Source organism: Ischnura elegans, chromosome 8, assembly GCF_921293095.1.
Source record: "Ischnura elegans chromosome 8, ioIscEleg1.1, whole genome shotgun sequence".
Lineage (NCBI taxonomy): Eukaryota > Metazoa > Arthropoda > Insecta > Odonata > Coenagrionidae > Ischnura > Ischnura elegans.
In genome coordinates, this window is record NC_060253.1 from 13178476 (window position 1) to 13204103 (window position 25628).

The window sequence follows — 25628 nt, forward strand, 5'->3', positions numbered from 1 at the left end:
TAATTTTGTAAGGTGTGCTAAGAATGTTGGCTATGTTGTGTAATCTGACTGATGTGTTCTATTGAATCTTGGTGCACGAGTAATTAAACAGACTAAATGAGTAACAGGGAAAGATACTTTCCAAAAAACCATACCATACAACTTTGTGAAAACATCAGGAGAGGTACAGGCTAATGCTTGGTCAGAGAAATGCAATTTGATAAATAAAATATATAACATAATATAGAAATACCCACTATAGAGACTGCACAGAATTGGCGAATCACAAATATATAAACTTTTTCAATACCTTCTTCCTAAAATTCCAGATGCTGACATTTATCATGCAAGAGGCCACAAGATTTCCATTCCAGTTCTTCTGTTGGGCACTTCCATTAAAGCTGCAAAACTGCTTTATGAATTGAACGATTTCTGCAGTCACACTCACACCTTAATCAATCCACCCTGCAATAGACAGTAAAAATAACATGGATGTCTCCCTTACTAAATTTATCTATTTACAGTTTCTCAAATCTGTATGAAATCATACTCACCTAACTGAACAAAAATGTCCAAATGGAGAAGACAGTAATCGACAGAATGCATGGGCGGCAAGGCTCCCTTTCATTTTCTCTCTTCACCTAGGATTAAGAGTAGAGGTGGATATCTTGGGGAAGTGAACGATATTCCCAGTGTCTTGTACTCAGATTCTTTAGTCTCCTCATTGTGGGTCTATTTTCCAACCCTTGTAATAGCTACACCACCAACTGTCATCTACAACAAAATTTATAATTAATTATGGTTATTTACATAATACTGACAATTTTGAAGTATTTGCTAATGTTTATACCTCTTCTTTATTGTCATATTCCATGAACATGTTTCGTGGGCACTTCAGGAGATGTGGAGGGTCATCGATGGTGAACATTTTTTCACCCGCAAATCTGAAATAAAGATAGGATATCTTTGCCACAGTGTTGGAGGAGTAGAAAGGACTATCTTCAAAGGGATTACTCATCACGCCAGCTTCCCTAATATAAGGGTACTCCTGTGGAAAATTATCTTATAGTGAATGACTGTCTCTCGCATGGAAGAAAATAATGCCCTAATAGTACTTAAGTCCCCACCCTTTGCACTTGCATTTACCCCGTCATAACACCATTTACAGCACATATATAGCATGACACTAATGAAAAAAATCCACAGATACTACAAGAACATAAGAATATTATACGCTAAGTACGATATGTCACATAAAAACAGATTGTTTCATTAATTTTGAAAGTGAATTGGAAGAACAGGGATATACAGCGGAATCGCCGGTCTCACCTACTGGCTTTCAGTGCATTAATGGCCAACTTATACTACAAGATTCTTTCACTTTGTACTTACAGACGTTCATTCCGAGGAAATTAATGCAATTTGATAGGGCTATCAGGAGTTTTCCGCGCGCCGTATCCAAAAGCATGACAACGTTGAGACGAAGGCATGTTTAGATTCAAACGATTACAAACGGTTTGCTGTTGTCTGCTAGTCGTTGCCGATTGGCTGTTATCCTGACGTCACGCGATTGCCACGCCACGGTGGCCGGGGTAGCGGCGCTACCCCGCTTCGCCGCGAATTTCTCCCCCCCTCACCTACAAGTCTACTCGCCGTGCCCGCGAAACCTTTGACACAAATTCAGAACTTCGGAGTGCACATTCATTGTTCGTCGGGATGGAGAAACGGAGGAGCTGCCGGATCTCTGAAGATGTTAGATTCATTGGGTGAAGGAAAAATAATGTACTTCTGTTCTTTGATCTTGTGTGGCAGGATTTGCTTTTTGAATGTCTTTTATGAAATGAAATGTCGTTATTACCGCGTGTAGAGGTATGTGGACCCATACAAAAAAAGATGTTATCTGACTGCACTAAATCTGCACTGTAACTGGACTAAACTCTGTGTTTAGCACAGTCAGAGTACACTTTTCTGTACTAGACTGTACTATGACAGCTAGAATTTGAGAAGAACTGTACTGTAACAGTGCTGGATCACTGTGCTTGAGCTCAGACTGCACTGGGCTGGGTAACATGACTGGAGCTGTACTATGGCTCAAACTGGACTGGAACGTCGACGTATATTATTTTGACGTTTTGAAACATGTATTTCCTCTCATTTCCTTCTACATTTACGATGTATTCAATTATTAGTTTGATAATTTTACATCTCATTATAGAAAATTTGCAATACTATAATAAATCTTCAGTGAGTTTTTTTTTTTGTTCAAAAAGGGAAACGTTCATTTTCAAAAAATATACCAGAGGTTCAAGACGACCTAACCCTGTGACAAGTTCGTCACGGTAAAATATCATATTTTAATCTTCATTCTTTGTTTATCATGATAAATAATCGTACCATATTGCTATCTCAAGGGATGCTTAATCATTTAAACATGCATTGTCAGTTTTAAAGTGGCATGCTCTGCGGTATATGGTTGAGTATAATAAGACCCTATAATTTCAGCAGCTTAGTTATTACTCTGATGACCAACATTTGCCGATAAAATTTGTGGTACTATTTCAAATATTTTGCTTCGCCATCTGTAATATTTTGAAGCTCCCATCCAAGTCCAACTATTCTATTAAAGTTATTCTGGTTACTCCATTGAGAACATTTGTGAAAGATGCATTAATTAAAAAAATACATAAAGTATTCAATTTTATAATAAGACTATAAATTGTACCTATCATATTTCAAAAACATTTGATATTTATTGCTATTGCTCCATCTCAAATAATTTCTCATAAAAAAGACATCACTAGTTGAAAATATTTCCTTGTTTCTTAAACTTAATTCTTGAAGTATGAATAATCATGATATTTATGGTCATGGCAAAATAATTACATCTTTCTGAATAGCATTCAATTATAAGTCAGCATTTATCTTGTGAATGACGGGACGCCACTATCCTGAATCCTCGGGATGAAGTCATTGGACTTGAATTAATAGTCATGGATGTAAATATAAACTCTTCTGTAACGTAATTTACGTAGGTGTTGATAGCTCCCAGAAAAAGATGTATTTTGCTAGGAGTAGAAGATATTGATTGCAATTAATATGCTTTCAGTCACCAATCTCAATGATGAGGATGTGGCTTTTAAATTTTTTGCGCCAGACTCCTGCAATGAGATGCCAAAATTGTTAATTGGATATCAGTTGTTTTAGTGGGTCCCAAGTCAACTTCAAAAAATTTTATGGTGATGTTGTTGATTGTGTGCAGATGGGTGGTTCATTTAGAAGTGCTCTAACTCGATTGCAATTGAGGTGATCTCACAAGTTGTGTGCAATATGATTGCTTATTTTCAAATACTCAACTAGGGTGATTCAGGAACACTATAGGAGTGAAACAAACCTTTCCTGTGATAAACTGTTGTAGCTTGAAAGACCACAGATTGCTGCCCCCCCTAGTTTTGATCCTGGGTATGCCCTCGTTTCTAGCTGTAATAAATTGAGAATCGTAGTACATCTGACTAAATCATGTAGACTAACTGGAAACAGAGGCAGTGGTAAGGAGACAGTGCAAATGTTGAAACCTGCAATCTTTACAGAGGAAATTATGAAAGCATTACATATCAGACAAGAGATTATTAATGCTGAAAATTCAGGATTATTGATATTGAATGAAAAAGCTGGCCCAGACGATGGTAGGATAAAGGTCCTAGCTAGCTAAGCCTGCATTTGTCTGAGTAGATTTTTGCACTCATGGCATGGGGGTTGGTAGAAATTTGTTGGTCGAGTGACCGGTAAACTACCATCTAAGATTCCATAAGTGTATGGGTCGACAGAACCATCCTAGAACTAAATAATTTCCAAAAAATTCCTACCCAACCATAACCTAGGTGCGAATATAAGCGGGGGCCCCTCATGAAATTAGTAAATTAAGGAAAAAAAGGGTTACTATAATAATAAGTATCAGGGATTGAACTACTTCCTCCAGAAGCGCTATTGTACCACCTTAATTACAATAAAGGTGATATGGAGTGCCTTTGAATGACTGACACGTAGTACCCCTCCAACAGTATTCTTTATCCACCACTGCTGTAGGAGGATCTATGGATGACCATTGCACATCCCTTATGCATAACTGTGGTTGGGCCAGTCCCTTGTCAAATCCCAACACATAGGTCTTCCTGGTTACATTTGCACATACGTGAATACTTTCTGGAAAGTTTAATAAATTAATTCTTAATAGGCATCCGTATTAAAATATTTATTTGGTATCCGTGTTAAAAAACACATTAAGGAACAATATATAGGATGTATAAAAAAGTTTTCAATGCACGGCAGGCAACTTTCTCACTTACATAAATAACACTTTATTTGGACGTAGAAATACCGACCGTTGACTACTCCATACAACATTCACAAAGGAGAAGTCATGCGATATCATCTTTCTTAGAGAAAAAAGGCAAAGAGTATTATATCATGTTATATACTGAATCAGTGTATGGCTTTCACACATAAGACATCGTGATGAAATGTTCTATGAAAGCCAATCTTGTCTAATAGCGATGCTTATCCAAAGTTAGAAGACTGGATTTAAAAGTTAAAGTATTCGATAATAACCCACGTTAGATGAACAACCGTCGGTGACTGGTGACAGTCGCAGTACATAAGGGGTAAGATCATCAATGTCACCAATCCTCGTAACTTTAGGAGATGGTCTTTCTTCTTGAGGATACATAGTTGGGCTTTCTTCTGCTGGATACAGAGTTGGGCTTTCTTGTGGAGGATACAGAGTGGGGACAGCACACCGCAAAAGTTTACCAGATGAAGGGTATGTAAATGCCTCCTCGGGGAAATGCTTAATGCACACTTGAAAACTTTTATGAAGATCCCTTAAATGATACCCATCCAGATCAGGATCCTGACAAAATGCTTTCCACCTCTCTGCTCTGGAAAGAGATAAAATAATATAAGTATATGAATCCCTTCATTACCGGTCACTGCAACTGGGCTAGAATGAAAATTCATATTCTGCACTAACAATGAGACCTCAAACAATCTTGACTTGAATGAAAACTTTTCCTGAAATATACGCACGACGGATCCTCATCACAAATCAATCCAAAAAATTTAGAATGCCACGAAATCATTCAAGTCTTAAGGGCAATCATAGGTCATACCCAGAACTGTGCAATCATAACAGCTCGGGATACCCAACGTTGATATTGACTTCATTTAACTTGCTGGCTGATGAATTTCATCAGAATAAAACCTGAAAATCACAAGTACGATTCACATACCTTGCCACGTTGATAGGAAATCGGAATTTTTTCTCATCAACAGATTTACATCCTAAGATATGACATTTCTTTTTCTCCGTGGTCGATATCGCACTTTCACTCGCGAAAAAATGCTTCGACCGCATAACTCACAGTGCTAACGCATTTATATCCACTTAGTAAGACTGGTGTGAGGTTTAATGAACTCTGAACCACAATTATTTACTGGAAACTCTTTGAGACGAGTGAGTTTACCAAAATATTTGGTGCTATCTGCTATTTGGCGGCTATCTGTTACCGCGGGCCAACCCGTGCGATGTCGGGGCAAAACTACGCATGAAAATTGCGTAAAAATTCACATGAAATCCTGTTTTTTCCTCACCTTTCCACAGCTTTCGGAAAGCCAAATAACCTCCCATCCGAAATATGAGCACCACACCCGGAAACACAACAATAGTGTCTCATATTCAATATGTAAATCTCACGTATTACAATGGCGTCTGATTTGCTATTGTAACAGTGAAAATGTAAATGCACCGGCGTTGGCACGTAGGACCACGTGAGTTCCACGTAAACCGTCCCCTACTTCCCCCTCCCAAACGCCGTCACCTCCCCTACCGCTTGTGGTACTTCTCCCAGATGGCGTGAGTGCCCAAGCTACCTCAGAGTCCTCTGGATGGCAGTTCTCTACACTACTCCCTCATAGGGTCGTAGTGTATTATCAACAACATAACTTTGTAGTGTATTATCAACAATCCAGAGAACTCTGCGTTACCCGGTAGCCCCATAAGACATCGTACATGAAGTTATGTTGAAATGCTCCATTGAAATTTAAAAACTCTTAGTTTTGCTATTGGTAAACTTGAAAATTTTCGAGGGATTTCTGTCCCTTTCCTTCCCTCATGTACAAAGGCTTAGAGGGTTCTGGGCGAACCCTCTCTCGGGATACAACACACCGGGGCCCGGAACCAAGCCCGAGGCTTAAGCCGTGTCCCAATTGGCCATTTGGCTATGCCAATTCCAGGATTTAGCCATGACGCCATCTTGGAAGGATGTCCCAACTCGTTAGCCAGCATAAGGGAGGGAATTAAGGCAGCTAACGCGGCCGCCAGATTTAGGCATCGAGGAGTGCATCCTTCGCCCGACTTTTCCCATGATTCAAAGCGTGCAAAGCGTCTTCAGGAGAAAGGGCATCATGGCTGTCAACAAGGGATAGTACTTGTTTGCAAGTAGTGTTGATATTTTGAGACTTGTTCGAATAATTATTAATTTTTATTTTGTTTATAATAATGAAATTGCGTTAATGGAAGTGTAAGAATTACGGAGAAATTAGTTAATGAGAAGGCGGCGTTAATTTTAATGCTAATTAATGTTAGTATGCTTCTTATGAATGTATGTGTTATTTTATAACTTTTTATACCGATCACATGTTATGTTTTGCTACCGTTTACTTTTTTAACGTGTTAAATAATGCTTAATTATGTAACACTATGTCTAAATTCTTATTTAACACTTTTTGTACATTAGGTTAACACCCGTAAGAATAAACAATTATTATTATATGTTATTGGACAAAGTCCCGAAATTGGAATCGGAATAAGTAACAACATTTAAAATCAATAGTGATTATAAGATATGATAACGAAACCTGATTTATGTGCGTAAACCATACTTTAAATAAATTTTGAAAATAATTCCCAAGTCAGACGGTAACCGTTTGAATAGACGAAATAGACATGTTCTTAATAATAACAAAACTAGAAATTAAATTTTTAAAATATAAGGAATTCGAAAAAGTACTTGGTTGAGAGACGATTGAAATATTAAAAACCAATTAAAAGGAATATACGCTAACATTTCGCCACAAACTTAGCTAAAACCTCTTTCACAAAACCATACGGAAATAAAAATACGAATTTGAAAGTATACCCCTACTTTACTATTACAAAAAGTTTGTCTAAGATACTAAAATTATGATTAAATACTCTTCTCTGACATTTAATACTCAAAATCACTTGACACATCATATTTTAACAATTTAGGGTGGGTTTTGTTCATCATTTGTTCAAATCATTCCGATTATCTCTTGTTTTGCATTGGCCTAGTGCCCAGTAGATGGCAGCACCTGCGTAAGGATGTCCCAATTCATGCTCCCTTGTGGTTAGCTGCCCAGAATCTGGCTGGCTAAATACATGATGCCTAATGGCTAACGAGTTGGGACACGGCTTTATACGCCAGGACACCCGGGGAGGGGGCGGAGAGGAAGGAAAAAGGATAGAGACGCCGTCGCGATCGGAGCCCGCCGGCGCCTCCAGGGAAAGGAAAGGGTTGGAAGGGAGGGAAGAGGGATAAAACACTCCAGTGCTATGGAAGCAAAGGAGGCCCAATCTAGCGAAACCAAGCGATGCTATTTCTCTGCCACCATCCCGGGGAGATTTTTCTATAAGGAAGAAAAATCCCAATATAGGGACAGTGGGAGGCTTCCCTCATGTACAGTGGTTTTCAAAAGTTTCTTTACAAATTGAGCGGCGGCACTTCTGCTCCTCAGAGTACTGCTTAATTTATTGTCCTTGGTTATGCGCCGCATATATTTCGTTTGTTTGTAAATAGATGTTGTTCTCGAAGGTAAGAGGGTAGAATATACCGTGCTATTGCATGTTTATCTTTCTTTTGTTGATTTATTTAGTTGAAAATTATTTTTTCGTGAGCTCCAACGACTTTCTGGCTCCCAGACAGTGGCGCCGACTCCATGGGGCCTGAGGGGGCCCGAGCCCCCTCAAAGATTCGTTTGGGGGGGCGGAGCCCCCTCAATAATTCAAGAAAATAATTAAGTTATATTATGCTTTGTGAAATAACAAAAATATATTGGTAATTTTTTTCCCATGTTTGACGATAGTTACCTTTTAAAATAAATTCAGCAATGTGTTAAAACAAATAATTATAAGGTTAAGCAGGTTAACTGAATCAGGTGGCGTGAATCATGACAGCTTTTCGGTGCTGCGACACACTTTGAATTTAACCTCTTCCCGGGGAAAGACCCCCGATATGTGCCCCCCCAATATTTTTTATAAGTCGGCGCCCCTGCTCCCAGAGTTCCTGTCGGTTTGTATTTTGCGAATTTTAAGCCTTGCACTGCATGGAACTATTCGTGTTTAATAATAACGATTATTGTTTCAATTTAACCTCATGTGTATACGTTTCATTTGTAAATTTAAATTTATGATAACTTCTGTGCGTGAAATAGTACATTGCGGTGTATTCAGAAGTAGATATTTAAGGTTAGTGTGCACTGCTTAGCTCGATTTCTAATTTTCGTGAGGTTGATGACATTTTCTGTATTGTGAAGTGATCGTGCCAAACATCTTTGTCGGAACGGAGATTTACTTTGTTTACTGCGATGTGTTACTATCCAAAATACGTCGAGAGAAATAATTAGGTGCACATTCAATATTTCAGTGTTGGTATTACGGTTGCCGTCTATAGTCTCCCAGCCCAATTCGCTTAACATCTGCGTAACGCTGTCTGTACACCCGTAGCAGTTTTTGACGAAACGCGCAGCCCACTGATAATTATTCCGCAAATGTTGACGTGTATGATTTTGTGAAAGGGAAGCTTACTAGTAGTAAAAACGTATAGTGGAGTCATTTCTTTCATCTATTTAGCAGGCAAACCGCCTGAAGCCCTAATTACCGTGAGAAAAATGATATTTTGGGAAAAGAACAAAGTTTTCGTTGGTAGTTGTTTTATCAATTTAAAAAGTTAAAAAATTAGCATAATTCGTTTTGCTGCTAATGCCGTTTTGCTATGAATCAACTATACTACATCAATCCTTACTTTTACTTATAAATTATATTATTTATTAGTTTCTAAAGCAATTCCCTGTTGCGTATGAGTTCCGACTGATAATTTATTTGCTCATTATAATAAATGGAGTAAATATCGCTTTCAGTAAAGATGTTAAACGATTTATGTCGAACGAATTAGGCTGGGAGCCATAAGAAATTCGCGAGCTGCGGGTAAAGTTTGGATTACTTGAGAAATTGAGGATGGATATCATTCGGAGCGACTCGGAGAATATTATATAAGAACCCCACTAGGTCCGACAGAAACGATAAATTAAGAGAGATAATTTAGGGGACGGATAGCTGTGGGAATTGTTTTTTTTCCCGAACAATAAAGGACTGATAAATACTTGGCGGAACTTCGTTTAAGCATAACATTTTTATTTGTTTACGGATGGTGTCCTAACTCCCTCCGCCACACACATATTGAAACGGCTTGTGGGGTATTATATAAGTTGTATTTAGCCTGGAACGAAACTATTGAAATTTTACTAGTTTTGACTTTCGTTTCGCTTCACTCGCCATCCCTGATCCTAGCCCGCCATGAAAACTCTCCCAGCGACGTCAAATACCTGCTGTTTTTGTCTTTCCATTAACTGCTTTATATGATATAAATTACTGGATGTCATGGCCTATGTTATTCAAAAGTTAATAATAATACTCTAATTACTTCGGCTCGAGGAAAATTTTAACGACATGTTTTCCCAGAAAAGGATTGTTGCGTTGAGAGGTTAGCGATGGATTGAAAAATGAAAAGCTATCGGTACCTTTATTTTCAAAATCTTTCACTAAATTAAAATAAGATAACACAGCCCATAATAAAACAATGAACCCATTTGTTGCGCCGCGATAAAAATTACTGGATGTCATGGCCTATATCATTCAAAAGTTAATAATAATACTCTAATTACTCCGGCTCGAGGATAATTTTAACGACATGTTTTCCCAGAAAAGGATTGTTGCGTTGAGAGGTTAGCGATGGATTGAAAAATGAAAAACTATCGGTATCTTTATTTTTCAAAACTTTCACTAAATTAAAATAAAATAACACAGCCCATAATAAAACAACGAACCCATTTGTTGCGCCGCGATTTGATTACAAAACACCGAAATTGAACCGTTGCGTTAAGTTTATAAGTGTTATTTTTCCTCGTATTTTTTGTTTATCGTTTAAAATGCGGGAAGTTGTGAAGGAGGATCGGACATCTGCGATGCTCGCGTATGATTTTCTGTCGCACGAGGTGAATGCAGCCAGTCGTTTGCTATTAAAAGAGCCGCCAAACGCCGGATCTTTATCTTGGAATTCCTCAGATATTTACCGTGGAAGAGAACGGAACCTTTTGCGCAAGTGCCATTCCTCATGTTTTACCTTCGAATTATTAGAAAACGTTCGTCCTCTGCCAATTAAGAGTAAAATCACCGTTCGTCCGGTTTAGAAGTGAGGACATCGTGTCATCACCACACTTCACTGCTCATTTTAAATGTGTTAAAAATCGGAAATCATACCATGCGCGAAAGTATTTTTCGTTTTCACCTTATGGCATTCTGATTTCACCCAGACACTTTTTTTTTACCTTGACACATTTGAAGCCGAATTATGTCCGTTTTCTTTCGATGGGTTTGACGATGGGAACGTGCGTTTTAGAGACATATCTTGAATAATATTCAGAAGACTGACAAAAGAATTTACGAAATTATAGCTCGGACGGCGTGATTTTTTGTCGCCTCTGCCAGTGAAACAAAACAATATTTCAGGCTGTGCTGCTTTTATTCAAAATTCATTCCGTATTCATTATAGGTTCTCGTTACAAAATGTTCACGTTTTAAATAATAGATGAGTACAAGGACTAGTAATGGTAAAATTTACTTAACCACAATGTAATGGTTATTAGTTTTCCATCACGATCAAGTAATTGTTAGTTTTCCATCATGTCACGGAAAACCATTATACCCGCGTTTGAAATAGTTGTCTATACTTATACTGCGAATATAACTGCACATGTCCCTGTATCTGTACCTTACTTTTAATGCCTAATCCTAAAGTTTGCAGAGCCGAAATAGGGTGGTTTTCTATAATTTTTCTATTGGCTAAATCGAAAAATTATTACTCCTGGAGTATGCATTGGCGCCAATCTGACCTTTTTCAAATGAGGTTAAAATTGAACATTGCCATTCGTCTGAACTGGGATTTCTAAAACCAAATAAAATGTATATTATGAATACATTAATGGTGGGTAAGGAATCGCAATCAATGCATTTCGTTTTTTATGATGAAGGAAACTACCCTATTATTTTTGGCTGCATGGAGGAAGTAAGCATGAATTATATTCATCTTGTCTTACTGCGCACGTATTTCCTTGGAACACGAGGAATTGAAAGATTTCTGCGGAAAATTTCCGTGCTGTCTGCAATAAAAATAGTTTCCTTCTATGAAGTTCTGCGGAACGTGTTTTACCGGAGGAAGGGAATTCAAAAATACAACAGCAAGCAGAGCAATAGTCTTTGTGTGCAGCAGAATATTCCATTGCTCTTAATGTCAGAGAGGAAGACTGACCCTGCGAATATCTTAGGTTCGAATCCTCTCCACGCAATTTTTTATGCATTGGTTGGCTTTACAAAATTGCATATGAATTATTTTAATAGATATCGTTTATAGCTCTTAAATGACATTTCTCTTTTGTTAGCTTCCAATTATTACCTTACTCTTAATGCCTAATTATTATCTTTATAAGTTATATATGATATACAATTGGAATAATATAACAATTAGAAAGCTATGCATAATTATTTGTACGCGAAGAAGGAACAGAAGGAGAGCATCGCGAGGAGGAAAATTAGAATTAATTTTTTCCAAAAACTTCTTGAGAATCCCGTGGAAATACTAAGAACCGGCTAAGGATTATGCCTTAAAATATTTTTCTGGAGAAGGTGAAATGGAAACATAGGAGGAGGAACGACGAAGTGCTGGACATGATGGGGTGAGAGCTGAGCGGGGAGGAGATATTGAAAACATAGTTAGAGGGTAGTGTGTTGGGTAAACGAGAGAGAGAGAAAGGGAGATAGTAGGATTTTTAAATAGAATAAATGAGAGTGGACCATATTTTGAATTTAAGGGATAATTCCATGGAGGGAGGGGAGACCGCCATAATACTTCTCAAATAATCCATGCAAACCTATCTTAATCGGTAGAATACTTTAATAATAATGATAATGGAAATTATAATTAATCAACTTATTGTTAGTGGAGTATCACAGAATTTTAATGATACCTACAGAAGTTATGATGTTGGTGCACCTATTTTCAAAGTTGGTCGGTTGACCTTTGATAATGCCTTTTGTGCAATTGAAACCCCGGTCAATGTGGTCGAAATTTCACTGATTTGAGTAATGTTCATTTTAAATAGCATTTAAATACGTTGTGCGATTTCGAAAGTCGTTTTAAATATTGATTATTAGAGCGAATTTTGAAATTTTAATGAAAATGACTTTTTTTCCGATGGAGGCTTCCGTAGGTTTGGTGGAGATCTGTGTCACCAGCATGCCAGATGCTTTTGTAATTTGCAGAAAAGTACTGCAATAGAATGCCATTCGAGATGTCACACGCACATTTGAATACCCAGACGAATAGACGTACATTTCCGGACGTAAGATGGGGACTAGAAGGCCCCCGTGAGCGCTAGATTACCTCGGCAAGTACAAAGCGGGCGACTGTTAGTGATTTCCTTAGTATTTGCTTGGTGAAAAACATAAAGATATTCAACCTAATATAAGTAGTTAATTTTGATTTAAACTGTTTTTTTCACAGTGCATCTCGGTTTTCTCCGCGATCTTTTGATTATCACTGAACAGTTTTGTGTATGGGTACGCAACAAATGGATTGAAAGCAAAAAATTTAAAATAATTTTCGTTACTAATGACGGATGTCGCCCTAGTAGTGGAGAAACAATCACGAATACATGCGTATGTACGTAGGAATCCTTAATAGGGGGTGGGCTGTTGAAGTACATTCTGATTGCTTGTGTGAGTGAAGGTCACTTGAATTACCCGGAAAAGCGGCGTCAGTATAAGTTGGATTTCTAATAATTTTATAAGAATGGTGGCCATTTGATTGTGCTTATTATCAAGTCAAAAATTTTTAAGCCTCATCACTAGAGATGCGTGAAAATAGCAAATGCGATATAGATGCGATGAATGGGCTTTAATGATATTTTTACGCAAATTTTCCTTTTCGACGGCAAAATTCGCACATTTTGTGCCGAGCGCAGTTTAAATGCTCCGCCGACATTGACCGCTTAAAGCATGTGAGCGACTGGCCAGCTGCAAGTTGGCTGGGACTCTACGTGGCCGCGAACTACAAGTGGGCGCGGGCAAGCTACACCTCCGCCACTATATGCCTTATTCCTAAATTTATAATTGTTCTACAACATAATTATTTAAAATATTCTGTATTTTATCATATAACTGTGTTTTACTACATTTTATCGTCATCTACCTCGTTATGAAAATGAAAAATAGACGCTACAAAATGCGATAAACTGTTATTGAAAATGCGATAAAATAAAACTGAAAGTGCGATTTTCACGCATCTCTACTCATCACCTATCTTTAATTAGATGGATATGTAATAAGGCAAATTATGTGTAGTGAATTTGAGCTTTAAAAGTTGTGTGTAGGTCCCAATGTACAAATCTTAAGATTCGTCTGCATACCTACCTAAGCCAATATTTAAATTCTTTTGAAAAAGGGTGGTCGTAATGAGAAATTCATGTTTTTTAAGAGGCTCAAACACGCTTCTGGTATGAATGAAATACTAACTGGAAATTCAATGGTTATTACGTGCGATGGTGGTTATGGGAAACACTAATAAAGATGGAATATTTTTAAAATGTATTAATGAAGACTTGAGATGATATTATGCAATTCATTCGTTCATCAACATACTATAGTTTTAAAATAATTTTATATCAATATTGGTTTATGATAATTTAAAAAAATAATCGTCTTCATTGATGGTATCAGCCACGAAAAAGGGAGGCGCAGAGTGACGACAATGGATGGGATTTATATCCCTGGAACCATCGCGGAAAATGCATGCAACGGTCATTTTTCTGTCCCCATTGGACAGATTGCTGAGGCTATCGATCGGAAGGGATGGGAAAAATGATCGTATGACTATTGTATCATTAATTCATCAAAGGCGTGTCGAGAAATATAGGAATATACCCATGGAGGAGTGGACTTATTATGGATGGATAGCTATGTGTCTCAGAGTGATGGGTAGTAATGAGGAGCCGGAATCAATTTACATAATGCACACTGGTTTCAAATTCCTAGAGTTTTATGAGAAGATGAAATTGATCGGAATTGTCTTTGAAGACCACATAAATGGCATCTTTTATACTGGATGGACTCGTGACAGATCCGCATTATTGGAATTTCGTCAGAATTACGGAGATAGATGATAGGCATTCATTTGTGGCATTAAAATTCCGTGCGCGTGTTGAAGTCTCCAGCAGATTGATCCCTTTTCTCACTGTTATTAGTCTCCTAAAGACATTAAAGCCGTGTTGAATCGTATTTGAAGAGAACTATTTCTATGGATATAGCTATGCATTAGGTGCGCAACTAAGTTTCCGCTGTTTTTTGAATGAAAATACAACTTTGTCGTGAAAAAATACTTACAAATGAATCATTCAAAGTATTGCCCATCGCTAGCTACAACTCTTTCCCTTAATTGTGGCAGAGGCCAATACTGTAACAGTAAAAGTATTCATTTGTTGAGGCTACCCACGAATCATGCCATTTTTTAGTGTCTTCATATGAGCGCAACTACAGATCAGCCAGGCCATGTGCCATATGACAGAACAAGTAATAATCGGACGGCGTAATATCTGGGAAATACAGCGGGGGATTAGGACTTCCCATTTGAGCTATTACTGGTAGGTTTAAACGGGTTTTGCAACGCGGGGTCGAGCGTTGTCTTGCTGTAAAATCACTTAGAATCATAAGGAATAAGTTCCTTGCTTTTGCATAAATCTTAACGCATCCAATTGCTTGGAAATGGACTAGTGGGTAACTCGTAATGCATAAGCAAGCTCTTCTTGAGTTTGGTACTGATCTTCATCGAGCAATACTTCCAATTCAGCGTCTTCGAAGGTTTTTGGTCTTCCTTCACGTCAGCATTGGAAAGACCGTCTTTAAAGTGACGGAAGCAATCACGGCACGTTGTTTCACATAAAGCAACATCTTCGTAAACGTTTTGTAGCTCTTGATGCACTTCAGCCGCCGTTTTCTTCGAATGGAAGAAGAAAATAAACACTCCCTGCAAATGACGGCTACCTGGCACAAACGCGGAAATTTTCACGTAAAAATAAGGATATGATGCTAAAAAAAACTCGCCATCCTTTTCTAGAGGTTTGTTTACCAAATGTCTAATTGTAAGCTTGATTCGTGACGTTTCCGATAGGTCAAAATCGACCAGTAATCACTGCTAAAGGCATCTGTTAACAAACAGCGGGAACTTAGTTGCGCACCTAATATCTCAGAGAGCGGGGAAGTATTGAGAGGACTAATGACAGATCCACATTTTTCTACTTTCGTCAGAAAACGAAGATAGACGAGAGGCGTTCCTTTGAGCCATTCAAATTCCGTGCGCGCGTTGAAGTCTCCAGCTGATTGGTCCCTTTTGAATGGGTGGCGGCCCCTCTCGCGAGGTTGGCAGACCTGATGGACGCGTGTGAGAGATCGTGCCAGTCCCTCCTCCGCCTCGTCTGCACGCCCTCCCCCTCCAGTTCCGCTACGACTTCTCCCCTTCACTTGTTTCGCCTGCGCGGCAGGGGAAGTCGGAGAGAGAGAGAGAGAGGGTGGGAAATAAGCGGAGGGCCCCTTTCTTGTCTCTCAAGGCGCTGATTTCAGTTGCAGACGAGAGTCGGTGAGCGTGGGACACCACGGAGGAAGTACGCGCTCGAACACGGGAACACAACAACACGTCTGCTGGACGTATTCGACAATTTGTGCAATTTAGATAGAAAAAAACAGTGTTGGATCGAACGCAACGAGGGCCGAACAAAAAGGAGGTCAAATCGGCCGTGTTCACTGGTTTTCGTTTCGTTTCAAACGGATCAGCTGTTTTCTCCGCCCTCGAAGAGTGTTGTCGTCCATACGTGCCATTCGGATCGGAAACATTTGTTCGTGGATATTCTGTTGTAAAGTGTTTGTTCGTGGTCCTGTTTTTCGTATTTCACCCGGGAGTGAACGGTGTTGTTTTCTTCGTCGTGTGGGGCGAATCGAAATATTTTCGTTCTGTTTTTCGGTGCTCCGTTGATGGGAGATGAGTGACGGTCCTCACTTTGGATTTGTGAGATAACACCTTCCACTCGAAGAGATTTCACTTGGCCATGGCGCCACCCTGGTGTGGTTGGTGCCGCTCCGCGGTGCAAAGGGCGCCGCACCTCCACGTCTCTCTACTGCTGATTTTGCTCGTAACTCTTCACCCGACAGCGCAACAACAACAGCAACAAGGTAGGATGACAGTTTATCTGACAGTTGGTTACGTCTTTCAAATCACAGTCGAATGGGTCTGTTGTTAAACCCCATTTTTTTACTGCAAAATACTACTTTTGCCGTTAATTTTAATATGCCCCGAAAGTATATTTTGAATACAAGGGACTAGTGCACGTAGTCTTGCCGTATTTCAAACTCGTAAACAATTTAATGTGTGGAGTATAAAGATGCACTAGAGCTAGGTTTAGAACTTTGCCGTTTTTTCTGACTGCGAGTCATCCCTAAAATTACCCTCCAAATAGGGGTCTTTTTTATGCTCCATTACGTACAAATAATGCAATTTTTACTTCAAAAGTACGTAATTTTTACGAATGGACCCACAATACGTCTAGATAAAATGGGGCTCGATAATAGAGTTTTCCTAGAAAGGACATTTAAAACTTATACATTTGGAAGATGAACAGCTTTTTTATTTTATGCGGCATCGCTGTCAGGGAACCACTGTTATGATCAATGATAACTTGTTATACGCCAACTTGAAATGACGATTTGTTTGAATAGTTGTCCATATTTATAATTTTTCAATAGATTAGAAGGTCACACATTTTACCTTCTCAGACTTCGTTTAAATGTGATGATTGATTTTTCAAAACTTCTCAAGCTTTATTGTACGGCTCAGTTGCTTTCTATCGTTATATTTGGCGAATCAAAGTAATGCTGGAATAGTTCACCTGCTGGCACCTTCAAAAAGCTTTAACGAGGTAGTAATTACATATTCGGGAATCATACCGCTTTAAATGAGGATTTTTTTGAGAAATGTATTGCAATTGGGTCCGCGTATTATTTCGACTGTCGGTGACTTTTTAACGTTTACTAGCAAATAATTTTTAAGTTAATTGCAAAATGATCATTTTGAAGGAGCTCTCTGAGAAAGTAAAAGCAAATTCTTATTCGGGCACACCTTCAAATTTTGCGGAATGATCTCAATTTCCAACACAATACAATTGACCGCGAGGTTTGTCTGAATAGCAAATCTTAAGTTGTTACTTTTTCTTGGTAAAGTTTATTTTTGCGCTCTGATCTCGTGATACCGCTGGAAAACTGTATTTACGTAGGGTTTTAATTTTTTCTTATGCTGGCTATCATTTTATGGTGCATTAATTGTAGCTGTTATCAACCTGTATATTGCAATTCATTTATTTTAAATATTCAGTCTATTCAATAAGACACTTCCTTCTTCCTGGCGAAAAACCCCTTCTCTTTCATATACGGTTTCCGTCATTGCGAATTTGAACGAATTAGTTTTTTTTGCAATGATGCGTTCGTTTTTTCCTCGATACAGATATATTTAATGTCTCTACCACTGAGTGGCCACAAATACCTCATTCTCAACTCGTGGTAGTGGTATAATGCTTAAGTGCTTCAAGCCCAACTACTGTATCTTCCATCAGAATGAGCGCGGTAAGCCTTTCATAGTGATTGAGGGGTGCGTATATACGTCATTAAGTGCTCCTTGTCATTAAAAGTAAGGGCCCCAGGCACGGGAAACTTTAAAAAGCATCCGTTTAGTGGCTTTGTGGAAGTTCCAATGAAACACACGGCATTGACTCTGGCCTCGCGCACGGGCGACTTTTTAGTTGCCGCAGCTGAATAATTGCGTCCGGATCTATTCCGAGGGTGAGTAAACTGTTGCCGGCAGGAATAGACCACGTTGTTTTTTAGCAACTGAATAGTTGCTTTGAAAAAGTTGCCAGTGCGCGGGGGCCCTAAATGAAGAACATGAAAATTGTTGGAATTTCCGAGCACCTTCTCTATATCCCTGTGACCATGGCGACTCTTTCGCCCTCCGCCTTCTGCTCCAGATAGCTCCCCGACTGACGCAGATGGCGGTGAAAGGGTGTTACGATAGTTCGGAACAGGTGCTCATTCGCTTGACTCTGCGTTCTCTCTTGTTACCCGGCCATACACGCACGAGAAGATTCTAATACTGAAGAAAGATCTGGTGGTTTCCTGGCGAATAGGCTAAACAAGGTTTTCTGGGGTTCCCAGTCCGGTGAAAGTGCCCATTTTCTCCAACGTTTCGAAGTCCGAAGTTCCTCGTCATCAGATAATGATACTTTGGGGAAAATGGACTCTCTTGCCAGGCTGAAAACCTGAGAAAACCTTATTTTATTTCTAATACTAGTTTGGGACTGAGTTTAGCTACACAGTAAAGCTATTTCTCCGCCTGGATGGCCCCTGTTTGGAGCTTTGATGCTAATTTATAAATCTAAAATTGTTCTCAATTTTTTCTCTCAGAAGTGTATTTAACAGTTTTAATGGAGCCACAACTTAAATTCATGCGATCTGCGTTCAGCTATCACCGCTGAAATGAGCACTCACTCAGTATTTCAAAACTCGAATGTTTGGTTTGGATAGATTAGTGTAGATCTCAACCCAGAGCAAGCCACAGGCATGTGAATTTCAAGCATTCAGGGTAGGTGGGCTAGTTCCTTCCCCTGAACGTATTTTACCGTTTCTTTAACCTAATATGGAGTGTACCTAAGCAATCTGGCCCCAGATATCAGCAGATTTCTGTCACTTACTTGAGCGTCAAATGTGTACACCATCACGAGCAAAAGTGGTGCAAAGTCGGGGTGAGCATTCGAATGCGGTTCCCCTGACACGACCTTTTGCGGTCCATCATTATGGGGTTTCCTTATAATCAGCCCATGTAGCAAATAATTCTACCCACGTAATACTTATTGGTCAACTCGGTTGGTTAATTCCTTTTAACTGCTAAAAAAACTTTCTCATACAATATTTCCTAAGCAATTCTTTCTCGAGCCTCGTTGATATTTTTGTATAGCTCTCTATTCATATTTTCCTTTAGTAATAATCAGGATGTACATGTTTGAATAGACATGTCTGAAATATATGGCCTTGTTTTGTCTTAAGAGAATGCCTGGAATACTCCTTTTCCATCATACTCCTTTAATTTACACTCATTTAATTTTTCGAGTTGTACTAGATGGAATTAACTTAGGTAATAATGATTTATGTAAAGTAGCAAATCACGGTAGGGCCATACTAATGAGAATACAATTCGACTTCTCAACAGTAACTGTTATTCATAACGATGTTCATAGTCTCTGTCACATTAGCAGGGGTTCGTGCTATGCTATTTGTCTATTAATGGCTCATATGGGTTCCTCGAAGCGGTAAGTTATTGATATCGCCTTCCGTGCAAACAATGCCTCTATTTGGATGACAAATGGATTTGGAGAACATGACATTTTCTTCCGTTGATGCAACAGTTAACGTTTCGGAGCCCTTTTATCTTAACCGCCTCGTAGCAGCCAGGAAGTAAGTTTCCGAGTTTATCTAACTCTTCCGATAAGTAAGTCCATCATTGATGCTTAACTATCTGGGTATGGAAGATGTATAGAATATAGGGAGACTGAGATATTCCGGCCACATATCAGGTCGCTTGAATGTTTCGAAACTTTCTTGCAGAATAACTACCTTTTTCCTTTATACTTAATCACTTATATATCGATGCAGGAATTTTCTTGAATTTGTTAAGGGAGTGTTCAGTGCTCTTAAGACATGTTACTGAGTGTATTGTATTGCATAAATATGTGCATATGTTTTGCATTTAAACAGCAATCACTCAAAGTTTTAATATACGGTATGCCCAGCCCGGCTCCATTGAGAGGGATACCAGTATTATTGGCTCAAGATATTATTATTATAGTATTCTACCGATTAAGGTAGGTTTCCATGGAGTATGCAAGAAGTGATCTAGGAGCCTCCCTTTCCTTCCAGCACTACCTTCTTTAATTCACTGTAAGGCCTACTCCCTTTCAATCTATCTAAAAATCCTATTCTTTTCCTTACCCTCCGTCGTTTCCCTAACATTCTACCCTCTAACACCATTTTCAACATCCCCTTCCCGCTAAGTACTCACTCCATCCATACCTCCTGTCTCCTCCGTGCTTCATCTAAAAGCTGACTCTCCTCACCCACCATGTCCAGCACTTCGTCGTTCCTTTTCCTCTCCGTCCATTTCACCCTCTGCATTCTTCTCCATACCCACATCTCGAGTAGCCGATTAAATTGTTCCGCCTTCTCATCGGGGTTTTCATGGGGCTTCTCTCCTCCCCTCCTCTTCTATGGACTTCCTCACTGCTTATTCGCTCGACCCATTTGAATTTCCAAATCCTTATGCAGCACCACATTTCGAATGCCTTTACCCTTTGAGTTTTTCGCTGCTGTCATTGCCCATTCATCACTTTCGTGGGGAAGCATGCTCCAAATGAAAGTCCTGATTAATGGTTTCCTTGCTTCCATGTTTAAATTTCCCCTGTAAATTGATATTTCTTTTTGTAGAATGCTATCCTCGCCCGGGCTATTCTATTTTCAATTTATTTCCTGTCTTTTTCCGTCGCTAATTATTCTGCTTCACAAAGAGCGGATTCCATTCACCTCTTCCAGTTTTCGTTTCCCTGTTTTATTGTTAGTTCCCCTATGAAAAAATTGTATAAACCTATTTTCAAATTTTTATACGCTCTTATACATTACCATGGCAATGTATAAGAATGTATAAAAATTTGAAACCGGATTATGCAATTTTTTCATAGGGGTTTTGACTATTTTTCTTCTGCTGCGTACTTTTAACTTATTGTTCCATGAGACAATATTCATCTGATATCTACCTATTATCCTCGTTTTGGAGGTTGAGAAGTTGGCAAGAAATTAGAAAAAATCAATTTCAGTGAAAAATAGAGGACTGAAATTGTAAATCCAATTTAAATATACAAATTCACTCAAAAATGCACATGAGTATCTATAACAATCTGCTTTCCCTGGTCACCTCTAATTATATATCCTAACAAAACACAAATGAAAATTTCCTTCCATCCAATGGCAAGCAAAGGACCATATTACGAGCATCCAGGCCCAAAAAATCCTTGTCATATGAACCAGAGCCTTCTACAGAGTCACAGCCCATCTCTTTATTCAGAAGCTGTAGCGCGGTAATGTTAATTCCTACTAACTGCCATTCAAATATCCCGCGGCGGAGTCAGATATTGGTTAAGTGAGCCGGAATGTAGTGAGAGCGTGGCATAGGACACAAGACCCCGATTCTCGACTGGAGAAAGAGGAGAGGCGAAAGCACGCGCTGTCGGCTGGCCCAAGCCTCTCTCTCTCTGCACCGTCGTGTTTACCACTCGGAAATGTGTCACGGAGCGAGCGGCTTGCGATCCACCGCCATCACTCACTCTCTGCACGCCTGAACCACGCGAATGAAGAGCAGAAACTACGAGGAGTTAAGGCCTCTTCATAGAAAATATTACAATGTAAAGAATAAATGTTTATAAAAAACGTTTTTCTCGCGAACTGAAAAGAATAAAATAAATTTTCAATGAGCCTTTGAAAAAGCCTCTTAATAAATTGCTACATTCTTAAAAGATATGCCGTGACCGTCGAACTCGGTGGCGGCAGGGTAAAGTCGCCTGCCTAACCGAAGGTCGCGGGTTCGAGTCCCGCCTGAGTAGGTTGCCCCTACCCAGGGCATGGTTGTGTGTGATAGTGGATGTTACATGTTATTTCCCCCGATGTGAAAGGCCTTAAATGAGGTATTTTCTTATGAGCTTAAATGGGGGGATGGAAAAAAAAATAATAATATATGCAACGAAAGACGTTGGGCATCGGTTTGATATACTTTTCGTCTTAAAATGGTGTTTTCCAATAAATTACAGATAGTTACAATTTAATTCATGTTACGTATAAATTGAGTGTTATAGTTGAGCACGCGTCAAACGTTTTTCGTTCAAGGTATATGAATAAATTTATTTATAGACTGTCAGGTTATTAGCAGATTTTTAGTACGCAGAAAAATGTTTTTCTATAAAAACTTATTTTTACGTTGTAAATTGATGTTTTGTCTTTCTCTTCTTTTCTTGTCTCACCTTTTGTATTAATCCACTTTTTACCACTACGTCTTTTGTCTACTTCACTTTCTTTTCATTTTACTTCTTTCTTTCATTTGAATTTATTCATTGTAGCAATTTTATAGAATTCTCCATCCTTTCAATGATTGCAGCGGCTTAATCAGTTTTGCATAAAAATCGAGGTACAGTTCCAAACATAACAAAAGAGTTAGAATAATACATTATCACCTGATTCTGAGATAGCCTAAAAGTTTCAGGATGATAGCTAATCGAAAAGTTGGTTAATGTAGATGCTAATCGGAAAGTGGGTTACAATTGTGTTGCAATAATTGACCCGGAAAAGCCGGCAAACAAACAAAAAATTGAGTAAAACGTTGTAAAATTAGGGATTTAAGAGGCGAAGGCAGCACTAGCAGTGGTGGGTGTGAAAATGGATTGACATAATGCCCACATTTGAACGCGTCGATGACGCTGGAAATTTTTGGCCTGGCGCTGGAACTTCATTCCGGCAGACTTTCACGGGGAGACGGTAGTTAAAGAAATGAAAGGTGCCAATTCGGGCGATTGATGAAACTTTAATGACCCACTCTCATGGGCGAGAATGTCCCCGACATTAAAAAGCGATCGTCTTAATTTTCCCGAGGGGTGAAGACGGCCATGGTTCAGAAAATTATTAATGCTGAGCGGGGACGTTTTGATTTCGGCTCCTTGGCGCGGGAAGCCTAATTATATCGAAAGCGAAAGAGAAGACGCCGGCCAGTAATGGGTTCGTTCAAGAATTTTCTTTCATCACTGCTTGTTTATTAAGTGTTAAAAATAAAGAATTTTTCGATCCATTGCCTACTTCTCGATCTATTCGCGACGAATACTTTGCCACCTTTCGCAGATAAGTTGATGACGTCATGAGCGCAGCCCGTGCCGATCACTGCATCTCGGTTACTCCTTATTCAGGTGCTTGGGCCTCTTGCGATTCTTAAGCTCTGTTGGTAGCGATTCATTCTTTCGAGGAGGGAGTCTTCCTAAACGGCTCAATATACCAGAAATATGATGATTTCACTCATTCATGAAAACAAGGACGATAATTTTAGTTTTTTTTAATTAAAAAATATGAGAGAGAGCAGAATGATGAATTTTTTCTTCTTCCCTTACAACCTTACAATGTAATCTGTTCAGACGAATTAACTGCCGTCATTTATAAAAGATTCCTCTTCTCTATCCATTTTCATAGAAATGCTTTTATTATAATTACCTATGAGAGAACTCAAGTCAGTAAATTATATTTACTATTGTGGTGTGCCATCGGAAGTTATCTGAAGTTTTTTTTCACATTTTCTCTTCCTTTTATTCGTTTCTGAACGTTCTCGTTATTTATTTTGCTTAATTTTTGATTCTGTGTTTTGCTTTTTGTTGCAAATATATTTGTGCCAGATGTATTTTCATTTTTGTGGCTGGAAAAGAAATTATTTATGTAACATAAGATTTGGCGCTTTCCTAGTGCACAATGTTGATGAATTCTTCACGGGGTTCCCACCAGGTGAAATTTTCGGTCAGACCCGTAGTTTTTTCGCTGAAACGTCGGCTCTGACTGAACAGCTCACTTTGGACAAATTCCGTGAAGAATTTATTCATTATTTTATGTTTTTGTATTTGCTCCTATGGGGAAACCCAGAGCATTAATAAACTTTCACTCATCGAAAATTCCCTATTATTCACCGAATCACATTAATTGAATGCGATTTCGGGAGCGAGTGAACATTAGGTTTCCTTGTAAGGAACGCAAGGCAATCAGCGCCACTCACCGGGCGGAACGCATTCAAACAAAGCAGAGGAGAGTGTGAACACTGGAGCAAGACTCGCTTTCGGATGAAGGAGGCCAATTAAGACGGAAAGTATAAAATATGAGCGAATCACTATTTTCTGAACCAAATCGACGTCGTTAAGAATGTCAAACACTTGAGAGGAAACCAACCTCAAAGGCTTGAGCACAGCGTGTTGATACGGTGGGGTTTGCTTGGGTGAAATTGAGACTGAAGATTTCACGGGTTTCCAATCGGGTGTTGCTGTTTGTGGGCACCAGTGTTTCGATGGCTTTATCTGCCATCATCATCGATTGATACAAATAGCGATATCTACTGTAAAAGTAAGCATATTTGCGAGTGAAAACGTAGTCGTTAAGCATAGCCGAGTTAAGGGGAAATTAACCTTTCAAGGGTGCAGGTACAGAGTGGCGATATAGATTGTTATAGACGATTATGTGCCTTTGTCGAGTCAGCTTTTACATCTAGTTAACGTTTTCGATACATTCCTCCGGTTTTTTAAGTTGATTTTTTCTAAGTTTTTGCCTACTCCTTTAGAAAAAAATGCATTAAAGAAGTTAAAGGTTTCAGATTGATTTTTTATATTTCAACAATCAAATCTTTGGAACGCGTACTTTGAAATTTAAATCCAGCATCTTTCCAAAGCATTGTGTTGCTTTTTTATAATCGTGGGTATTAACCATACATTATAAGATTGCATGCAAATGGATCATTATGCTGTTCGATGTGAATTTAAACTTTCTATGCACCACCTAATTCTGTGGTCAATTTAGTGTGGGAAGAAAAACCTCGCTTCCTATCTAATAAACTTTTAAGCAGGGGAATTGGGTTTATTGTGTAATCAGGACGTGTTAACTAACTGAGATGTGAAATAATTGATAGTTTCGCTCTCATTTTCAAGAATTTACCGAGAAAAAAACTCAAAATGAATACAAGACTAGCTGGTTTAGCGGTCGGTCGGTTTAGGGCAATTTTTTTTACTGCCGAAGGGGGAAAACTTGAGCCATGTGTTATAGTGGTGGAAGAATTCCCATGAGAAAAGTCATAAGAGCGGTGAGATTGTAATCTGGTGCATAAGCCACATCTTTCCTTGAGAACTCTTTCGTCGACTACGCTCACAAAATGCTGTAATTAAAAAAAGTTACAAAAGATTCGGCACTCGCTCAACGTGTGTGGACTGTCAATGGATCATTTGTTAGCGTTTCAATTTATCATTATTAAAAAATTAAAGGGTATCAGGCTTCGCACTTCACCGTGATAACTTAGCTGAAGTCGGCCGCGACGCGG

General features: G+C 38.9%; 2 protein-coding genes and 1 long non-coding RNA gene across 4 annotated transcripts in view; 1 reads left to right on the forward strand and 2 right to left on the reverse strand.

The window, feature by feature from the left end:
* Positions 1-148: 148 nt before the first annotated feature.
* LOC124163864 lies at positions 149-871 on the reverse strand. The gene is made up of 3 exons (XR_006865855.1): positions 830-871; positions 534-753; positions 149-444 (listed from the first exon to the last, which is right to left on the reverse strand). It is a non-coding gene; the product is annotated as an uncharacterized LOC124163864 (long non-coding RNA).
* Positions 872-4213: 3342 nt separating this feature from the next.
* LOC124163557 lies at positions 4214-5817 on the reverse strand. Of its 2 annotated transcripts, none has more exons than XM_046540544.1 (2): positions 5626-5817; positions 4214-4913 (listed from the first exon to the last, which is right to left on the reverse strand). In XM_046540544.1, the coding sequence occupies exons 1-2, from the start codon at positions 5706-5708 to the stop codon at positions 4565-4567; spliced, it is 432 nt and encodes a 143-aa protein (XP_046396500.1). In that variant the 5' UTR covers positions 5709-5817; the 3' UTR covers positions 4214-4564. The 2 variants fall into 2 exon arrangements, with proteins under 2 accessions (XP_046396500.1, XP_046396499.1); XM_046540543.1 differs by lacking the exon at positions 5626-5817 and adding an exon at positions 5265-5582.
* Positions 5818-15958: 10141 nt separating this feature from the next.
* LOC124163538 overlaps positions 15959-25628 on the forward strand; it is a 312703-nt gene continuing 303033 nt past the window's right edge. Inside the window, exon 1 of the mRNA XM_046540507.1 lies at positions 15959-16606. Coding sequence (XP_046396463.1) covers positions 16483-16606 — 124 coding nt within the window. The 5' untranslated portion in view covers positions 15959-16482. The remainder of the gene's footprint in view (positions 16607-25628) is intronic.